The sequence below is a fragment of the Lissotriton helveticus genome, chromosome 7 (assembly GCF_964261635.1).
Source record: "Lissotriton helveticus chromosome 7, aLisHel1.1, whole genome shotgun sequence".
In the NCBI taxonomy this organism is placed as follows: domain Eukaryota; kingdom Metazoa; phylum Chordata; class Amphibia; order Caudata; family Salamandridae; genus Lissotriton; species Lissotriton helveticus.
Genome location: NC_136068.1, coordinates 1,428,369,186 through 1,428,389,869, shown reverse-complemented (window position 1 = coordinate 1,428,389,869; position 20,684 = coordinate 1,428,369,186). Strand labels below are relative to the sequence as shown.

At 45.4% G+C, this 20,684-nt stretch overlaps 1 protein-coding gene across 2 annotated transcripts in view; it reads left to right on the top strand.

Annotated features, from left to right (window-relative positions):
- The first annotated feature begins 601 nt into the window (after positions 1–601).
- Positions 602–20,684, top strand: part of MYH16 (myosin heavy chain 16) — a 1,068,458-nt gene continuing 1,048,375 nt past the window's right edge. For both annotated transcript variants that reach the window (XM_078654769.1, XM_078654768.1), the window contains exon 1: positions 602–732. In XM_078654769.1, the coding sequence (XP_078510895.1) occupies positions 649–732 (84 nt within the window). In that variant the 5' untranslated portion in view covers positions 602–648. The remainder of the gene's footprint in view (positions 733–20,684) is intronic.

Here is a 20,684-nt window from a genome sequence, read left to right as displayed (position 1 = left end):
GCAAACCATTTAAAATTGAGCGATGGCAGCAGAATTTGTAAAGCTCTCAAAATAGTGAAAATCATAAATTCGGCGAGGCAATACGTTCATGCTGAGTCCATTGTACCACTAACTCGACTCTAGAAAACATTTTTGGGGGATTTCATCTAAGAAATTCGTTACAATCATAATTTACGAATGTGTAAATTGTCACTCACACACATTTCGTGTTTAGGAATTTTTATCACACACACATCGTGTTTATACATTTTTAACACTCGGAGTCGATATTTTTGAGACTTTTATTTCTTTGTATCAACATTAGTTGCAACCTTATATTGTTTCAATTATTTTCAGAGCTAAATTAGTATTTAATAAAAGTCGCCCAGCACAACTCGCCCCCTTTGCTGCCTCTCTGGTTTGCTGCAGTACCGCATCTGTACAGAGCTGGAGAGGGGGCGCACACGTTTTACCTTTGTGTGCGGGACAGGGAGGGTTAATTAGGCAGAAAGTTGAGTTCTCGCTGTGATTCACATGAAAGGCTTGGCACGGGTTTTTTTTTTCTCTGAACTTCATCCTGTGGAGTCCTCCCCTCTGCTCTTGTGGTTTTCAGAAGGGTCAATCCGCACTGCACTCATGTTGCAAAGTCAGGTGTGAGCCTCTGGGAGGATGGAGAAAAGAGTGTGTGTGATCCAGACTGACTTCCACCAGTGTCTCCCAGCCATCAGTGTCCTCGTCAAGCCTCTTGCACATGTAAGAAATCACGCTGCTTCTGTCTTGTTTTTACTTTGGTATTTGTTGTCGTTAGAATATTGTGTCGACCTCCTGCGCTTCAACTCAAAAATCGAACATTAATATAACATCCGAGCTTATTTCTTCAGGAGTGCACGTGGTGCTAATTATTTCTTGAAATGGATTTCACGTTATTCATTATTTGGATGTATAACAATATATTTAGACATGTTTTCATTCAGCAAAGTATCTAGAAATTGTAACATTAATTAGGCAACGCACAATGGCATGCATGTTTAATTATATTCGTGTTGTTCCTTTCTGTGTTTAGTTTGTATGGTGTAATGCCGCATCTGTCTTTAGAATGTCACTTCTGGTTGCATCATTACGTTTTACTATAAAATCATGCACCAGTGAGTTGCATGGCAGGTCATAACATTGTTCAGCGGTACTTAAATGATTCCTGGAGTTGTCAAGGAGATGTTAAATCATTAATCTGCTGTAGCAATGACCCATGCAATTTAACACTGTATTGTAGAGTGTCCCCAAGTGTACCTTCAATAGGCTCGATTAGTACACTTTATTATACACAATAGAGATTCTGGGGCATCCATCAATGACCAGATTCAAATCCCTATGGTGTGTTGTGTACAGGATACTTTGGTAGGCGTGCACAGTGTTAATGAGATGATACACTGCCTTAGGCCTTGCCCTTAGGTTGCATATAGGTTTCATGATGTGGTGCAGTTGCATGTGTACATACAGATGTTTCGATAAATACATCTATATAATTTATATACTGCACTATGCACGCGAATTACATATATTTTCATAACAGTTGCTGCTAACATGTTGAGGGATCTAATCTTCAACTTCATGGCACTGTTTAACAGTTCTTTAAAGGGGGAGGGCAGAGATGGCCCGAACAGAATTCAGAAGTATTGCCTGCAAGATGCACACGGATGTTTATTCGCAGATTTGAACTCCCTTACCTTATTAACTCTTAAAAATTGGCATCTAGACTTGTGTTCTGAACGAATCAGAGTGGATGACCTGACCTTAATTTAATGTAACTCGATTATAGTTTGACAACAAGGACTCCCATCAAAATTCTTAATAAAGACTGCCATATAGATTGACATAAAGATGTAGATCATGGCAGTTACATTAAGAATTAATAAGTAAAGTCAATCTCTATGACCGCAAGGTTGGTCATTCTCATACTTCAAAAAGAAGTTCACAATTATCAGACTTCCCGACCATCTCCCCTTCCAGCTGCCAAAATTACGACCTGGGACTTCCGGCAGCAGCGAAAAGAGAGTACTCTGTGCCTTTCAACCAAGGTAACAGGCTCAGGGAAGTGTTTGCACAGCAGTGGAAATGTGCCTGCTCCAATGCAGTGACCAGTGTTTGCCCCTCCCCTTAAAAAAAACAGTCCCAGCTTGGATGTTTGCTAATGTGGTGGAGAGGAAAACAATTGTGAAATTGTCAGGTTCAGTGCTTCGCAATTTCTCACAGGTCTAAACGGTTTTGGGTATGAGCTTACCGTTTTTATGCATATTTACTGCTCTCTTGTAATAATGGGTATGCTTGCATAAGAAACAACGTCACATAGGCGCATTCTGCTTTGTAAAATGTGAGAGTGCGTAACATATACGTTGTAGCTATACGGCAGCTGGGAAGAAGCATGAAGACATTCATCATTTTGGGGTCTCTGTGCCCAAATAAAACCTCAGGAAGGGCCAGAGCCACACTAAGAGAATGATGAATAAGCCTCCTGCATAACTTGAGATGCTTCTAGTTGTCCAACAGGGGTTGTTTTGCGTTTCCTTTGTGGTTTTTCATTGTTGAAATTGTGATTTAGGCAGGGTTAGGTGATATTCTCTTCTTATTGATGTAATCTATCTCATGCTAAAAGTGTAAACAGATGTGACATGATATTTTGAGAACATTTTTTCCAGTTTCATGACGTGTTGTGTGTTAAATGAGGATTATTAAGTACCTGTTGCCAAAACTGTGTTATGCTATGTTGTGAATATGCATTGTTGACCAAAACTCTTGGGGCTAATTGACCATCCCTCTCAGTTAGATATATTTTTGCTTGGGTGCATCAATATATTCCATTAGACCATCCATAACTTGCAAGGATTGCATTATTACTATTCTCAGGAAAACCATAAATGCCTCATATGACAGCCAGAGTGCGAGGTTATAATCTTTATGTCTTGTTACTGTCCCATGTCTCCATATGCAGTGCTAATTCTTAGTAGTAGTAATAATGTTTATTTCAGAAGATTATTCCATAAAACATACAAACACGAAACAATCCTTATAACAATTACATATAAATAACAATTGTTTTAATAAGATCAATCCATTTAAAATGACCATAAAACATTTGTTTAAGATATCTCTGATTGAAAATTATAAATGCATTAAACAAGATACATCCTATACATAAGGTATATGAGAATAATAAATCTAGGCTAATATACTTATTCTATTTTTGCAATTGAGTTAAAAATGTACTACTAATCTTAGTTCCTGCGTTGCCACAAGGCAGGGGCTTCATAACTGATCACAGTTTTTATCTAGTTTACAATAATACTATAAACAAAAAATTTAAATTTCACGGCCATTCCCATTCCTTATAAGGGCGACTCAAAATATGTAGTTGCTTACTGCAAAAACTGTATAGATGGATGTTTTGATCCTCAAAATTCTTACGACCTCCAAGTACCTCTGTATGACAGTAGCTGTCGGTGGTGGGAGTACTGACGGGCGGTGACGTGGGGTGGGGGAGGGGCAGGGTGGGGGGGTAGTAAACTATGGAATACGGGCAATTGCAGATAAGTAAACATAATTAAATAAAACAAATTTCGTTGTGCGCAGTTCATCGAATTTGACAATGCAGTGCGCACAACATTTGTTTTATTTATTTATATGTTTACTTACCTGTATTTGGCCATATTCCATAGTTTACTACCCCCCACCATGCCCCTTCCCCGCCCCACGTCACCACCCGGCAGCACTCCCATTACCGACCACTGCTGCTGTACGGCAAGATATTTACATAGTGGCCTTAGCCACTTCCCTCTAGGTTTTTTTGTATGCTTGGCAAAAATACATCACATGGTGTACTGTATCATTCTCTGACTGGGAGCATAAGGTGCCTATAGACATGCAACTGACACTCCCACTATCAGCCCACAATGCCATAAATGGCGCTAATTCAAGTTTGTCATAACGGAATTTTAAGTAAAGCGATTTCGCTAATTGCTTAAGTGATAGGTCGAGAAAATCCTCGCAGCAGGTTGTATTCTTAATGAAGAGGAATTGCAGTGTCAACCTGCCTTGAGTAGAGGCACAGTAGAGGTGATTATATCCCAGCTATGCCCAATGCATTCTAGGTACAACCATTATATGCCAGATAGAACCATAATGTGCTAGGTATCATCCATGTATTCTAAGTACTATTCAACTGTGTGAGGTACTTTTCCAATATCTAAATAGACTACCTCCATAAGCCTAGGTACTGCACTCATGTGCTCATTGTGCCTCCCTCTCCTGTATATATTGAGAAATAAAGTGGGACCCAATGGTATTGCACGCTAGGAAGGGCCTATGTCTCGATCACGATTGGATTATTTTTTTATTTCACACAATCTCTCCCAATCAATAGTGGCTGCCGATATTGGTTCTATCTTAATATCGGACCATGCCCCCATCACTATTCACCTAGATGTCTTGCACAAACCTAAGGCATCCCGTAAATGGCGTTTTAACAACACTCTGCTTTTAGATCCAATATTTACGACTTCCTTTACCTCTTTCTTTAATGAATATTTTCTTTTTAATCAAGGAGATAACACACCTTTTCATGTGGTTTGGGACGCCTTTAAGCACTCAGCCAGAGATTTCATTAATAGATTTGTCTAAAAAAAAACGTAAAAAGGCACAACAAGCTACTAATGCCTTGCTAACCAAAATTAAAATGTTAGAACACTCTTCCTATTCCCCCAAATCAAAAGATTGCTTAGCTGACCTTATAAAGGCTAAATTTCAATTTAATCAGGATACAACTAACAATGCTTCTAACTACTTGCTAAAATCTAGCGCAAAGTATTATGGTGGTCAGAACAAAGCCGGGAAATTATTAGCTAATTATTTAAAGGTTAAACAAAATAAACTCAATATAGACTATTTTTGGCCAGAATCATCAACTGAAATTCAAAGACGAAGACATTCTAAACAAATGTCTCCACTTTTATAAGTCTCTTTATACGTCTGAAACTCTTTCCTCTGATCAATCCATTTCCAAATTTCTCTCAAGATACAGTGTAATCCTACTACGCACTCAGACCTTTCACTCTGAGAAGCTGATTTATCACTGAAAGAACTCCTTGCCGCCTTAAAAACGCTCAAAAAGATAAGGCCCCAGGCCCAGATGGTTTTACCATGGAATTTTTTACTCACTTTGCGCATTTACTTATTCCTAAATTGCTTGCCCTCATACTTGCCTTTTTGCAATCTGTTGAATCGCATGGCTCTTTTTCAGATGCTCTTATTTGCCTTATACCTAAAGAGGGCAAGGACCCACAATACTGTAAAAATTACCGTCCCATATCTTTGGTTAACATCGATTATAAAATGTTCTCAAAAGCTCTAGCTCTGCATCTGGAATCTCAAATGCCTGATTTGTTAGGGACTGAGCAATCTGGTTTTGTTAAGGGATGATTTATCACAGAAAACACTCGCTTATTTTTCAATATTCTTTCTAAAGTCTCACATGTTCCCCATCCTCTGGCAGCCATAGCCTTGGATGCAGAAAAAGCATTCGACAGAGCCGAATGGCCTTACCTTTTTCGCACACTTCAATGGTTTGGCTTTGGCCCAAAAATTACTGCTTTAATTTCTATTTTGTATTCTAATCCAAGGGCAGATATATCAGCAAATGGTGCAGTTTCTTCTTACTTTCACCTTGGTAGAGGTGTCAGACAGGGCTGTCCCCTTTCCCCTTTTCTTTATAATCTTGCCCTAGAGCCATATTTGTTAAGGATTCGTCAAAATGACAATATTCATGGTTTTACTTTTAAGGACACCACTGTTAAAATGTCAGCTTATGCTGACGATGTCCTTTTATTCCTCTCACAACCTCAAGCTTCCCTTCCCACTTTTTTAGAAGTTGATTTTTTTGCTTTCATTTCTGGATACAAATTAAATAAGGATAAATGTGAAATTTTATCCCTAACCAAATATACCTATAAAGCTGCTTTTGCTCCTTCGGGTTTCACTTGGAGTCCCCAGTTTATTAAGTACTTAGGTTTACATTTTACTCCCTCTATATCAGGGACAATATCTCATTGTTTAGAGAACTGCATACAAAGGCTATCATCTTTAACAGCAAAATGGCATCCCTTATATTTGTCTTGGTGGGGTCGTTTAGACACCATAAAAATTATGCTCTCCCCCATAGTTTTATATACAATTTCTAACATTCCATTGTCCATTCCTTTAAAATATTTTAAAAAGCTTAATTCCATTTCATCTTCTTTTTTATGGAGTAACAAGAAATCGCGTATGTCCATATCAAAACTGATCAGTCCAAAGTCAGAGGGTGGGACAAACTTTCCTGACTTTCCTACTTATCACAAATCCTTCTTACTACATCAGGCATCAAAATGGCTTTCTGAACCCTCCAATACTTGTCCTCTTTGGACTACGCTTGAACAATCCTTTCTCTCACCGTCATCATTTCAGGAGTATCTCTCCTTCACACGTAAACCGCAGTCTATAAACACCCCTGTAATCAAGTATACTTCTAGGATAATACCGCTTGCTTCTCTAACTCCCTTTCTTAATCTTCCTATATGGCATTTCTTAATATATTTGTAATGCCATATAGGAAGAAAGGTTCTTTTGGAAATCCTTGAGACAACAGGGTCTGATTTGAGTACATCAATTATGTGATAACGACCAACCTTTGTCATTTGCTCAAGCCTGTACTCTGTTTGCCTTGCCTTCTATTCTTAGTTCTAATTACTCTCTTCTCCTACAAGCTGTTCAAACTGCACACACAAAATATACACCCTCTCCACCAAGCACTTCCCCTGGACTTTGTCATACAGATAAATTAAGGGCCCTTATTATTAACGAGTCTAAGGCATCCACTATATATAAACTTTTACATACTTCATCTAGTTTGAGAGACAAAACCAAGGTAGAAACACTGTGGGAAAAAGATTTAGAAACCTCCTGGTCCCTAGAGTTTTGGGATAGAATATGGCTCAAAATCTGGAAATCATCTAGGGCTTCAAATACCACACAGACAATCTTCTTTATATATAATAGGCTCCTACTCTCTCCAGTAACTCTCAATGCATGACACCCTCATCTTCTGGATACCTGTTGGTCCTGCTCGTCACCTCACACTGACCTTTATCATTTGCTTTTCACCTGCAAACTTGTTCAACATTTTTGTGAAAAGGTGTGGTCTCAAATTAATTCCATCTTTAACTCCAGTCACCCTTTTTCTCCCTCACATATCTTTTTAGGCAGCTTATCCCCTATTTGGGATACTTGTGACTCTAACGTTAAGATAATAGATTTATTATTAGCAGTAGCCTTTCACCAATTACCAAAAACTGGAAAGACTTCACTAAATTATCTTACCAAGCATGGTGGTATGATGTCTGTTATAACCACTGACTAGATACAACAATTGTATACCCATTACATATGGCAGTGAAGCGTTTGGACTTGTTACATTATTCATTGATATGAGCACCAGGCATTCTCTGTTTCGCACACCTCAACAACAAGAAGTAACTAAACCTCCATGACTTCCTTCATGTTGATATTATATAGTTCAACCTATTCTATATTTTGTTATATAAAATTTTGATATTATATAAGCTTCCTTTCCATACCGATGTTCCATATAATATAGTTCTTTTACCTATACATGACATGTTCGACTGTATTTAATTCAAATTTTTCCTTTTTATGAATTCTAAATTGATACATTGTATGTAATTCCTTTCTTTTCGTTGTTTTCATACCTTTTGTGTTACTGTATTCCTTTACCTCAATAAAATCCCTTTTGAACTTAGGAAGGGCTGTGCTCCCCATACTGTTAGTATTGCTCAAGTATGAATTTACCTTGAAAAAAGAAAGACAAGACGGTTTTGGCAAAACATGAACAGTTGATTTAATCAAACACTACGGCCAGGAGTGCAGCATACAGAAACAATTCTGAGGACTGACTCAAAGTACAATTGTTTTGAATGTCTTTTTAAACATTTCTTGAAGCATCTTAAAACAATTCATAGATGCTGTTTTGGAAGTGGAATGTGGGCCTTGTCATGAGGTCATAAATTACTCCAACCTATTGAAAAATGCAGGTGGATCTCGACTTTGCGTGGACACAATAATGGCCAGTGGGTAACGTGTCCAGATGTCCAGCATGGGAGCATGTGATCACTGCATATGTTGAGCGTCCTGATTGCCTGAGTGTTCCTAACTTCATGTTGCATCTAACTTTATGGTGCTTTAGGAACGCACGCCCCATTGGCCAAGCTTTATGGAGACCAGTCCCGCAAGACCATTGTGGTGTCGCTGCCTATCTGTGGGACTAATCTTGGTTTTTCATATTTGCGCATTTGTCCTTCTGGTTACTTGCCACCCCGCCTGTGCTCTGTCAATAAGTAGCCCCATGCCCATGGTATAGGTCCTGCTTGACCACGTATTTCTAACTTGGGGTTGATGGTGAAGTCATATCGGGGAATTTCGACAACAGTAATGTAATTTCGTTTTTGTACATACACATACAATTGCGTACATTAACATCAATTTTAACAGGCTGGAGGCTGCCTTGTCCAGATCAGGGCTGCTATGCTGACTCCACAAAGCCTTCTTGGAAGTCTAGCTCTACAGTTCATCAATGGCCCGACTCAGTAACCCCTCAGCACCCTGCTGAAGATCTTGCTGACATTCAACCTCAGCCTACCTATGTTTCTTTCACATTTATCGATTTGGCACTTTCATGTAGTTAAGGAGTGTTAGATTTGGGGGTCTCTAGTTGGCAGAGGTAGGTAACTTTGTTCAAATAGGGACCCTTGCGTCTAGGCAGGGTAACGGGGTACACTCCTAAAATAACCCCTTCTCACCCCCTTGGTAGCTTGGCATGAGCAGACAGGCTTATCTCAGAGGCAGTGTGTATATTATTTGTGAACACATACAGTAACACGGTGACAACACCACAGATGGACACCACACAAGTTGTAGTATAAAAATAAGTATTTTTATATAGACTTAACAAAAGACCACAAACAACAAAAATCCACAATATTGTACTTAAAAATGGTAGAATTAACTTAGTCTCTTAAGATGTAAAATGCGACACATTGAGTTTAATGTACCTTTGGATGCGTAATTCTATACAACACAGGTGTTGGAGGGAAGGTGATGCGTTGGTTCCTTACACGCAAGAACGGCGATGCGTTGGGTCCCTACTTATGCATATGGGATGCGTAGGTTCTTCTCGGCGTGGGGAGGTGATGTGTCGGGTTCTTACTGTGCTTCCATGGCGATGCGATGAAGATCCGGTGCAATGAGCAAAATGGCGTCTTCTTCTTGATGCAACACGAAGCGTGCACGCCCGAAGGCTGTGCAGCGACTCAACGATTCTCCTGAGTCATGACAGGACCTGCCACACTCTTCCTGGTGATGCGGCAGTGTCTGATGCAACGTCGGTCCTCTTCTCCGGCGTTGCGAGGCGCTTCGGCAAAGATGCGACAGCTGCAGTGGTGACACGCTTTCCCAGCGATGCGATGAGAGTGGCTGCAGAGGCTTAACGCTTCTCCGATGATGCCGCGGTGTCTGATGCGACGTCGATCCTCTTCTCCGGTGATGCTAGGCACTTTCACGTTGTGAAGTGACAGCGGCAGTTCGGCTACACGCTTCTTCTTCATGAGTCGCGCTTCCAGCTCCTTGCGACACGCAGTCCCTCAGAAACCCCAACACAACTGCAGGCACTTTAAAGAACTCTTGGGGAGCTGTTGGGTGAAGTCTGTTGTCCCTGAGACTTCAGCAGGAGGCAAGCTCTCTCTAAAGCCCTTGGAGTTACTTTACAAGTTGAATGAAAGTAGCACAACATCCTTTCTCCTCTCTTTGGCAGTCAGGCAACAACTGCAGGCCAATCCCTCACCCTTAGGGATAGTCTCTCCTCAGTCTCTCTGGTTCCTCTCATCAGCAAAGGTTACTTCTTGTGTCCCAAAATTGATCTAAAGTTCAGGGGTCTGGGTCCCCTCTTTTATACTCATTTTCCCTTTGCTCTCTGAAGGCAGAGAGGCCTTTGCCTAGTCCAAGCCAGTTCTGGTCAGTCCTGGAGCACTTCGTTGACAAGACTCCTTTTTTCCTTTCGCAGTGCAGGCCAGGGACATCAGACACACCAGAGGAGGTGGAGCCGGCATTGTGGAGGGAAGGCACAGCCCTATTCAGGTCCCAGGTGCAACTCCTCCCTCCCATCGGCATGCAGATCTTTCTGTTCAACCCTGTTCTGACTCACCCTGTCTCCTGGATACCCCAGCCACTGTCACTCAAACTCCAGACACGGAATACACAACCTAGCAGAGGCAGGCTTGGATAGTTAGACAAGAAAATAGCCACTTTCTAAAAGTGGTATTTTCAAACACAGAATGTTAAAACCAACGTTACTAAAAGATGCATTTTATCATTCTGCGTTCAGGCATACTAAGCTCAAATTTCTACCTAGTTCCCTGAGTCAGTTAGGATTATAAGATGTAATAATCAAACTGCCCATTCTGGCCTATGGGCAACAGGTATCCTTGCAAAAGTGAAAAGCTAAAATGGCTGTAATTCACTAATAGGACACGCCACACACTTCAGGGCTTGTCCTACCTTTTACCTACAATGAACCCTGCCCTTGGGCCTACCATAGGGGTGACTAATATGCAGAAAAGGGAAGGTTTAGGGACTGGCAAGTGGGAGCACTTGCCCAGTCAACATGGCAGTACCAGACTGCACACAGGGTCTGTAATGGCAGACCTGAGACACACTTTTACAGGCTGCTTCTGTTGGGTGGCACAACCAGTGCTGCAAGCCCACCAGCAGCATTTGGTTTACAAGCCCTGGCCACACTCGGTGCACAGTACTAGGGTCTGACAAGTAAACCAAACCACACTTCACTAGGAGCACAGGGGGAAAAAAAACGGAAGGAGACTGCCCCCCACTCAAAGCCTATTTCAACAACACGAGGCTCCTCCCACTGGGCACACCACCTATGTGAGTGACTTTGTGGGAACAAAACATTTTCCTTGTTTCCCTTTTCTAAGGACTTAATTTATCCAAAAATTGTCACTTTGGCCATTTTATAAAACATCAAGCAATGTCTGCCAATTACCACTACCAAGCCCCACATTCCATCCAGTGAGAAAAATGTGAGGAGCGAGAGAGAGAACCTCACGGAAGAACCGCCACAAGGGGTTACTGGCTGATGATTTACCAGTCTACCCACTTATCATCATCGGTAACTCTCTCTCACTCATGAAATGAAGAAGAAAGAAAAGGAACAGAACATGTAATCTACACATCAATTCACTCCACAGGAACAAAAAATTATAATTCCCATTTGTGCACAAATCCACATACACACCCCTCGTGAGAAAACAAAACACAAAGTGATTCTCAACAATAAAATTGAGAAGTTCACTGAGCCACTATAACCTTTGTTCTGGGCTGTGGGCCTCTCAAACTAAAATTGGTTTGTATTTTAACCAACCTACTATCTAATTGCCAACATGTTTCATTGCTGTTAAATAGCGCAACTTCATCAGGGCTTGTAGGGGTGTATCCTTTCGTTCATTCCATGGTGTCTTTCAATACGACACCTCGAGGTGGCAATGTGCCAACATACCAGCACACCTCATGGACGGGTCACCGTGTCAACCGATCACGTTTCCCTACGAACACACACTGCACTGTTAGGGTTCGCTGCCGCGTCCCACCGGCAGCGGCGGTCGGTGCTCCTTTAACGCCGGTGGGACGCGGCAGCAAACCCTAACAGTGCAGTGGTTGTTCGCAGGGAAACGTGATCGACCCCTACAAGCCCTGATGAAGTTGCGCTATTTAACAGCAACGAAACATGTTGGCAATTAGAGAGTAGGTTGGTTAAAATACAAACCAATTTTAGTTTGAGAGGCCCACAGCCCAGAATAAAGGTTATAGTGGCTCAGTGAACTTCTCAATTTTATTGTTGAGAATCACTTTGTGTTTTGTTTTCTCACGAGGGGTGTGTATGTGGATTTGTGCACAAATGGGAATTATAATTTTTTGTTCCTGTGGAGTGAATTGATGTGTAGATTACATGTTCTGTTCCTTTCCTTTCTTCTTCATTTCATGAGTGAGAGAGAGTTACCGATGATGATAAGTGGGTAGACTGGTAAATCATCAGCCAGTAAACCCTTGTGGCGGTTCTTCCGTGAGGTTCTCTCTCTCGCTCCTCACATTTTTCTCACTGGATGGAATGTGGGGCTTGGTAGTGGTAATTGGCAGACATTGCTTGATTTTTTTATAAAATGGCCACAGTGACAATTTTTGGATAAATTAAGTCCTTAGAAAAGGGAAACAAGGAACATTTTTTGTTCCCACAAAGTCACTTACATAGGTGGTGTGCCCAGTGGGAGGAGCCTTGTGTTGTTGAAATACGTAAACCAAACCAACCAATCATGGAATCATTAATCCATACATCAATTTACCATAGGGAGCACTTGTACTGTGGCACTGAACAGCAGTGGCACAGTGCCCAAAGCATCTATAACCAGAAAAAACACATGAGGCGACAGCAAAAAATGAATGGGAGACCCACGCCAAGGTGCCAGGTCTAATACGTGTCCCCTCCATCTGAAATGTGGGGAGAACTACCATGCCTCCCGGGAGTTCTCATCACTAAGGAGGAAAAATCTGGACAGACCATCAGCATTGGCGTGTTTTGTACCAGGGCGGTGTTGCACTGTGAAATCCATCCCCTGTAGGGAAATGGATCACCTCAACAGCTTTGGATTCTCACCCCTCATCTGCATCAACCATCTCAGGGGCCTGTGGTTTGTCTGAACCCAGAAGTGAGTCCCAAACAGGCATAGTCTCAACTTCTTCAGTGCCCAGACCACAGCAAATGCCTCATGCTCAATCGCACATTACCTCTGTTCCCGTGGAAGTAACCTCCTACTGATGAAGGCTACGGGTTGATCTAGGCCCGCCTCATTTATCTGTGATAAAACAGCCCCACACCATGCTCTGATGCGTCCCTATGAACGATAAACTCTTTTGAGAAGTTAGGTGCCAGGAGCAGGGGCGCCGTGCACATGGCAGTTTTCAGGGCCTCAAAAGCTTCCTGACAGTCCAAATGACTTTCTTGGACTGCTTCCTGGAAGTCAGCTCTATCAAGGGTGCAACAATGCTGCCATACCCCTTGACAAACCTCCTGTAATACTCAGTGAGTCCTAAAAAGGCTCTCACCTCTGTCTGGGTCTTGGGGGCTCCCAAGTCTGAATCTTGGGCTGTAGGGGTGCCATCTGGCCGCTCCCAACCTTGTGTCCCAAGCACACCATGGAAAACTGCCCGATATGGCACTTACTTGCCTTGATCGTGAGGCCTGCCCTCTGCAGCGCCATCAACAATTCCCAGAAGTGGCACAGATGTTCTTCCCAACTGGTGCTGAACACTGCAATATCATCCAGGTAGACAGCACTGAACATTTCCAGTCCAGCCAACACCTGGCCAAAGGGCATAACCCGCAACTGGTAGTGCCCATTGGTGTGGATAATGCTGACCTCTTTCTTGCCCCATCAGGGAAGGCGATCTGCCAGTACCCAGACTTTAGATGAAATGTGCTGAGGCACCGGGCAGCCCCTAACTGATCGATGAGCTCATCAGCTCTGAGGATGGGGTGCGCGTCAGTCCTTGTGACTGAATTAAGCCCTCGGTAGTCCACACAGAACTGGAGTACTGGTGTGGCACCCGGTGCGACAGCCTTTGGGACCAACATCACTGGCCTGGCCCAAGGACTGTTAGAGGACTCAATCACCCCTAACGCAAGCATCTTGGAGACCTCCTTCTTGATGCAAGCTCCCACCCTGTCAGTCAGAATGTAAGTTGTGTGCTTCACAGGCGGGCTGTCTCCAGTGTCCATGTCATGGATGCACCAATCAGAGACAGTCGGAATCAGGGAGAACATATCAGAAAACTGTCCCAGCAACTGGCAGCAGTCATTCTGTTGCTCAGAGGTCAGGGTCCACTGACACATCTCGCTCTGTTTCAGACAGGAGGTCAGGAAGAGGCTCGGTCTCCTCCTCCATGCCATCATCTGTCGCTAAGAACATGCCCACTTCGGACCTCTCCAAGTGGGGCTTCAGTTGGTTGACATGCAGGACCCGCAAGGGGTTCTTGGGAGACCGCAAGTCCACCATGTAGGTAACAGGATTTTTGCGCTCGGCCACCTCAAATGGTCCTGTCCACTTATCCTGGAGCGCACAAGGCTCCACTGGGGCCAGGACCCACACTTTCTAACCATGCTGAAGCTCTACCAGAGTGGGACAAAAGGGGGTGGTGATGGACAGAGCATCTGAACGAATCAAACACTCACACCCAGTCAAAAGATCTGTGTTTGATCCATCGCTGTTCTTTAGCCCACTCTGCCAACCCAGTTCAGACATGGATATATGCAAATCAGTCTGACCCTGTGCCTCATGGGAACAATCCAGCCTGAACTGCCAAGCCATGTCTTCCCTGGACCGGAAACAAGCTTCCGAGGACCGGTTTCTGGCATTACAGCCGTCTTCAGCCCGGCTTGCTTGAATCCAGTGGCAAAGTGAGCAAGGGACTCACGTCTGAGCGTACCCTGCCACACTTATGGCGGCCAAAGCGGTACACAAGGGGGTGGTGATGGCATTTTGGTTGTACCACCGCTTCATCTCCTCCTGGCTGGCTTCCAGATTCACCTCAGCAAGTTGCCTCAAGTGCCTAGTCTGGTTCCTGAAGGCCACCATGTAGCTATACACATCCTGGGGAGGTTTCCTGGGAGATTGCTCCCAGCCTTCCTTGACCGGAATCAGAAGTCCTCTCAAGGGGTGACAATAGAGAAGCTCAAATGGGCTGAACCATAGAGATTTCTGTGGCACCTCACGGTATGCAAACAGTAGGCATGGTAAGAGGACATCCCACTTATGCCTTATAGGTTCCTCAAGACCCATAATCATGCCTTTTAGGGTTTGGTTGAATCTCTCAACCAACCCAATTCCTTGGGGGTGGTAAGGAGTGGTAAACTTGTAGGTTATCCAACACTCCTGCCACAGGGACTTCATATACTTGGAAATGAAGTTTGTACCTCGGTCGGACACTTCCTCTCTAGGGAATACCACTCGTGAGAAAATTCCCATCAGTGCCTGTCTCACCACCGGGGCCGTCACTGTCCTCAGAGATATGGCTTTCGGGTACCGGGTGGCATGGTCCACCAAGACCAGGATGAACCTGTTGCCTATGGTTGTCTTGGGGTCCAGTGGCCCCACAATGTCAATACCCATCCGTTCAAAGGGGGTGCTGATCACAGGGAATGGCTGGAGAGGTGCCTTTTGCTTCCTCCCACTCTTTTCACTTGCCTGGGAAGTGTGACAGGTCCTGCAATGAGTGTCTGAACTCTTGCACATTTGTGGCCAATAAAAGTGGGTGACAAGTCTTTCAAAGGTCTGGTCCTGCCCCAAATGTTGCAGTGGCACATCATGAGCCAGCCCCAGTAGGAAGGCTCTGAAGCGCAGGGGTACCACCAGCACACGGGCTGACCCAGGCTCAGCAACCTTAGGCTCAGTATACAGGAGATCATTCTCCCAGTAGATCCAATGTGATCCAGACTGATCACCTACTGTCTGGTCTGCAGCCTGCTGCCGCATACCCAAAAGAAAAGGGCATTCCTTCTGCTCCTTGGAGAACTCTTCCCTGGAGGGTCCTCCTTCCTGCTGCTAATGGGTCAGCTCAGTCAGGTACCCCAGTGCAGCTACCTGTTCCCCTGTAGGCTCCAAGGCGTCCCCCTCAGGGTCTGCCTCCTCCTGGACCGTGGGAACTTCGGGGCCAGTTTCCCATGCCCCCTGCCTCTTTATGTTTCTTATATAGCGCCTGAATCGACCCCCGAAGGGGTATCTCCGCGCTTGCCTTGGGAACCCGTCCTGGCTTTTCCCTGTGAGATAGCCCCTACAGGGCATCCCCAAGGTGAAAGCCAGGCATCCCGCCGCAGGGGGGCCGTTGTGGAGATTAAGCAAGCTTAATGCCCAGAGTTGCAGAGTGTGAACCCATGATTAGGTCAGGCACCGAAGCGAGAATTATCGAGTCCATGGACATTTGAGCTCAAGACCCTGCCGCGTCGGGAATTGAACCCTGGTCCCGGGTCTGACCTCTGCTTCAGGGCCTGCCTTCTCTAACCAGTGAGCCACACTTCTCCACACTTCTCCACACTTCTCTTCTCTTTAAGATAGGCACCTGGGCCCCCCTCTCAGGCTCCAGGTCCTCTTGAACACCCTTACCGGCTGTCATGGACTGTGTGGTCACACTCGCCCAGTCAGGTAGCCCCAACATCTCCAAATGAGCACTTTGCTCCACCTTAGCCCAAGGTGAGCTCCCCAAATCGTTCCCTAACAAACAGTCCACAGGTATGGCTGGCCTCACAGCTACTTGAAGAGTACCAGAGACCCCCCACTATAAGGGAACCTGAGCCACCTTGCAGTGGCTCTCTGTGTTGTCAGCGGCAACAACTGAGTAAAATGCATTGGGGACAACCTGCTCTTGAGACACCAGGTGACACTTGACAGCTGTCACACTGGCTCCTGTGTCTCGAAGAGCCTCCACTCTATGGCCATTGATGGTCAGCCACTGCCTGTACTTCCTAGTGTTATCAGACACTTGGGTCCTGGGGACCTCCTCGCAGTCTCCTAAAGAGACAAGAGACATCTCTGTGGGACCCCACCCACCTTGGACACCCATCTCCTTCCCCAGGGCTACACTCGCCCTCTGCCCGGGTGGAGCACCAGTGGGTTCTATCTTTCCAAACTGTGGGAACCGGGGACCAACAGACTTATGGCCCACATTACCACATGTGTACCACCTCAGGGGTCCCATGGGAACAGGTCTACCTGTCGGGCCCCTTGTTTCTTCTCAGGGTGAGGCTGGAAAATGTTCCCTTGGTTCCTTTGGGAATTACTTTGGAGCCCTTTCTGGAACTCCCTATGTTTACCCCTGTCCCCCCACTCTTCTGCTGGGGACCCTGTCCACTCTTGGCTGAGTCTCCCACATGATCCTTGTGGACCAGGGTCCTCACCCAGTGGTCCGGCTCCTCAGCAAGCTTCCTAGGGTTAGCCAGCCTGCTATCAATCAGGTGCTGCCATAGCTCTGGAAAACAATTACTTGACAAGTGCTCCCATGCATTAAATCAAAGAGCCCCTCAAAATCATTAACTTTGCTACCCTTCACCCAACCATCCAATGCTCTGCAAAAGAAAGTGGATAAACACTTCAGATAACCCAGGCTCAACCCCGGGGCAGCTTGGCATGAGCAGACAGACTTATTCCAAAGTCAATGTGTAAAGTATTTGTAGTCAAAACACACAGAAATATAGTGATAACCCCACAAATGGACACCTCACCAGTTTAGAAAAATTAAGTATCTTTGTCTAAACTCAACAAGACCAAAACAACAAAAATACAACATACAAGTAATAAGCATATGACTTTAAAAAGGTTTCAAACAATTTGCCCATAGAAAACTATGAATGTGTGATTTCTCTCAAAGTACCTGACAACATTCACAAGGCCAAACAGCCGCAGAGATGAGAAGCATCGAAAAACAAAGAGATGCATAATTTCCTGAGACTATGGGGAGGCGTTGAGACAGTTCTGCTGCATGCAGGAGAAGTGATGCATTGAATCCGGTCTAAAGGGGGAAGTGATGCATCGATTCCAAGGCGGTTCTGGTCCATAGGTGATGCATAGGGAAAACTTGTCACACAGGTACGATGTGTGGAAATCTGGGATGCATCATCAATTGGTGCGGCGGCGTCGAGTGGCGCTACATAGTTTCTTCAGCAGCCACGATCCCTCAATGTGTCAGTGTTGGACCTGTCAGCCTTAGGGTGGTCTTCCCCTACCTTTTTGCCCTTTTGCCTCCCATTTTTACCTTACCTTTTGTTGGACATAGGACTCTGGGCGCCTCACCACTGCTAAACAGTGCTGAGGTGCAGGTGCTCTCCCCTAAAACCTTGTGAGGCTGACATATCTGCCACAAGCCACTGCTACCGCAGTCAGGCTTAATCCTCCATAGGCTAACATTGGGAACCTCCCCTTCTGGGATAACTTCTGACAGGGACCTAATACGTCTGTCATGTTTGGTCTTGTTGGACTCGGGTGGGGAACCCTTTCCAATGATATATGGAGTTTGGGCACTACTACGCTAGGGATCCCACTTTTATAAAGTGGACCTTTTCCTGCCTACACTTAGATTAGGCTCTGCAGACTCCCCCCCCCCTCTGCATACTGATAGCCTGCCTGGGTTGGGAGGTGGGAGTGGTGATTCACACCTTTTTCCCTTGGATGAGCTGTGATGGGCTGCCCACTGTAGCCTTAACGGCCTGTCTCTCGTCACTGTGACAGCTAGGTCAGGGAAGGCAGGGAACACCACAGAACTCCCTGGACTCTTCCAGAAGCCCCTGCCCCAGACCCTTCCAGAGACTTCTACCACTTCCTAGCCCCTAGACTGAACCATATATAAGGGAGGGTCCTGGCCTCACTTCTTTGTTACACTACTGGGCCACGGGGGAACTCTGCTGGGGTGAAGACTGCTGCGCCAAGTGGATTGCCACCTTTGCTCGGACTGACTGCTCCAAGGAACTGCTGCCCCAACTTGCTGAGCCGCCCTCCTGCCTGCTGATCTTGTCCTGCTAAGAGAAGACCTGCACAACATCTCCAACATCTCCAGAGTGTCTCTACACACAAGATTGACTGACTTCCTGGTGGAGGGACTCTAAACCAAATTGCTAAGACTGTCCCTGCAACACTGCACGGGAAAACTGCCTTAATTCAAGGAAGGACAACCGAGTTCCGTTTTTACCCTATGCCAAAGTGCCCCGGTCATCACCGCTGCATTGAATCCGGTCTAAAGGGGGAAGTGATGCATCGATTCCAAGGCGGTTCTGGTCCATAGGTGATGCATATGGAAAACTTGCCACACAGGTACGATGTGTGGAAATCTGGGATGCATCATCAATTGGTGCGGCGGCGTTGAGTGGCGCTACATAGTTTCTTCAGCAGCCACGATCCCTCAATGTGTCAGTGTTGGACCTGTCAGCCTTAGGGTGGTCTTCCCCTACCTTTTTGCCCTTTTGCCTCCCATTTTTACCTTACCTTTTGTTGGACTTAGGACTCTGGGCGCCTCAGCACTGCTAAACAGTGCTGAGGTGCAGGTGTTCTCCCCTAAAACCTTGTGAGGCTGACATATCTGCCACAAGCCACTGCTACCGCAGTCAGGCTTAATCCTCCATAGGCTAACATTGGGAACCTCCCCTTCTGGGATAACTTCTGGGATAACTTCTGACAGGGACCTAATACGTCTGTCATGTTTGGTCTTGTTGGACTCGGGTGGGGAACCCTTTCCAATGATATATGGAGTTTGGGCACTACTACGCTAGGGATCCCACTTTTATAAAGTGGACCTTTTCCTGCCTACACTTAGATTAGGCTCTGCAGACTCCCCCCCCCCCCCTCTGCATACCGATAGCCTGCCTGGGTTGGGAGGTGGGAGTGGTGATTCACACCTTTTTCCCTTGGATGAGCTGCATCAGAAAAACAGCCGCAAGAAGAGCAAAGTGTTGATTTCCTTGTAGATTTGTTGCTTTTCGAGCTCCCAATAGCAGGAACAACATCCAGAGGCCCAACACAGTCACAGGCTCCTTTTGGCAGGTCAGAACTCAAAACAAGAAATTTCAGGGGAGCTAGGGGTTAAGTCTTTCTGTCCCTGAGACTTCAGAACAGGAAGCAAGCTCCACTTAAGCCCTTGGAGATCTTCCTCAAGCAGGGGGGTACAGCACACAGCAAAGTCCATGTCTTTTCCTTCGCAGAAACAGCTAAGTAATCTAAAGTTCTGGGACTTTAGGTTTAATACTTATACCCCAAAATGTCTTTGTTCTCTTTGTGCAAGGGTCTTTGAGCCCAGTCCATACCAGTTCTGTCCTTACTGGTGCAGTATGACCACTACTCTAAATTCAGCCAAGGTCTATTCAGCCCAGTTGTGAGTCATCCAGGAAGGGCCAGGTACACCTCAACCCCCACAATGGCTGTCGCCGCATGGCCGCGATGAGGGAGATGGAGCGCCCTCCTGTTCTGCTTTTCTTGATCTGAGGAACCGTTGCTAGGGAGAGCTGGGCCAAGTGGAGAGAGCAATGGGGAGTGTGGAACATGAGGCAGTGGTTCAGGTTGGAGGGTCCAGTGTTGTGGAGGGCCTTTTGTGCGTGGGTGAGAAACTTGAAGGTGATTCTCTTCTCAACGGGGAGCCAATTTGGAGTCCTTAGGTGTTGGCTGATGTGGCGCGGTAGGTTGAGGACTAGTCAGGCGGCAGCGTTCAGGACATTCTGGAGTTTGTGGGTGAAGTTTTTGTTGAGCCCGGCGTAGAGTGCATTGCGTACTCCAGTCTGCTACTGATGAGGCAGATATGACAGTTGTCCTGTGTTTGGGGGGGATCCATTTGAAGGTTTTATGGAGTAGGCGGAGGTTGTGGAAGCAGGAGGAGGTGATGGTGTTGATTTGGTGGTTCATTTTGAGTTTGGAGTCTAGGATGATTCGGGGTTGCATGCGTGTTCTGTGGGGAATGGGGATCCCTGAGGGTGGGGTCCCACCAGGTCTCATTCCAGGCACCGGGGTGTG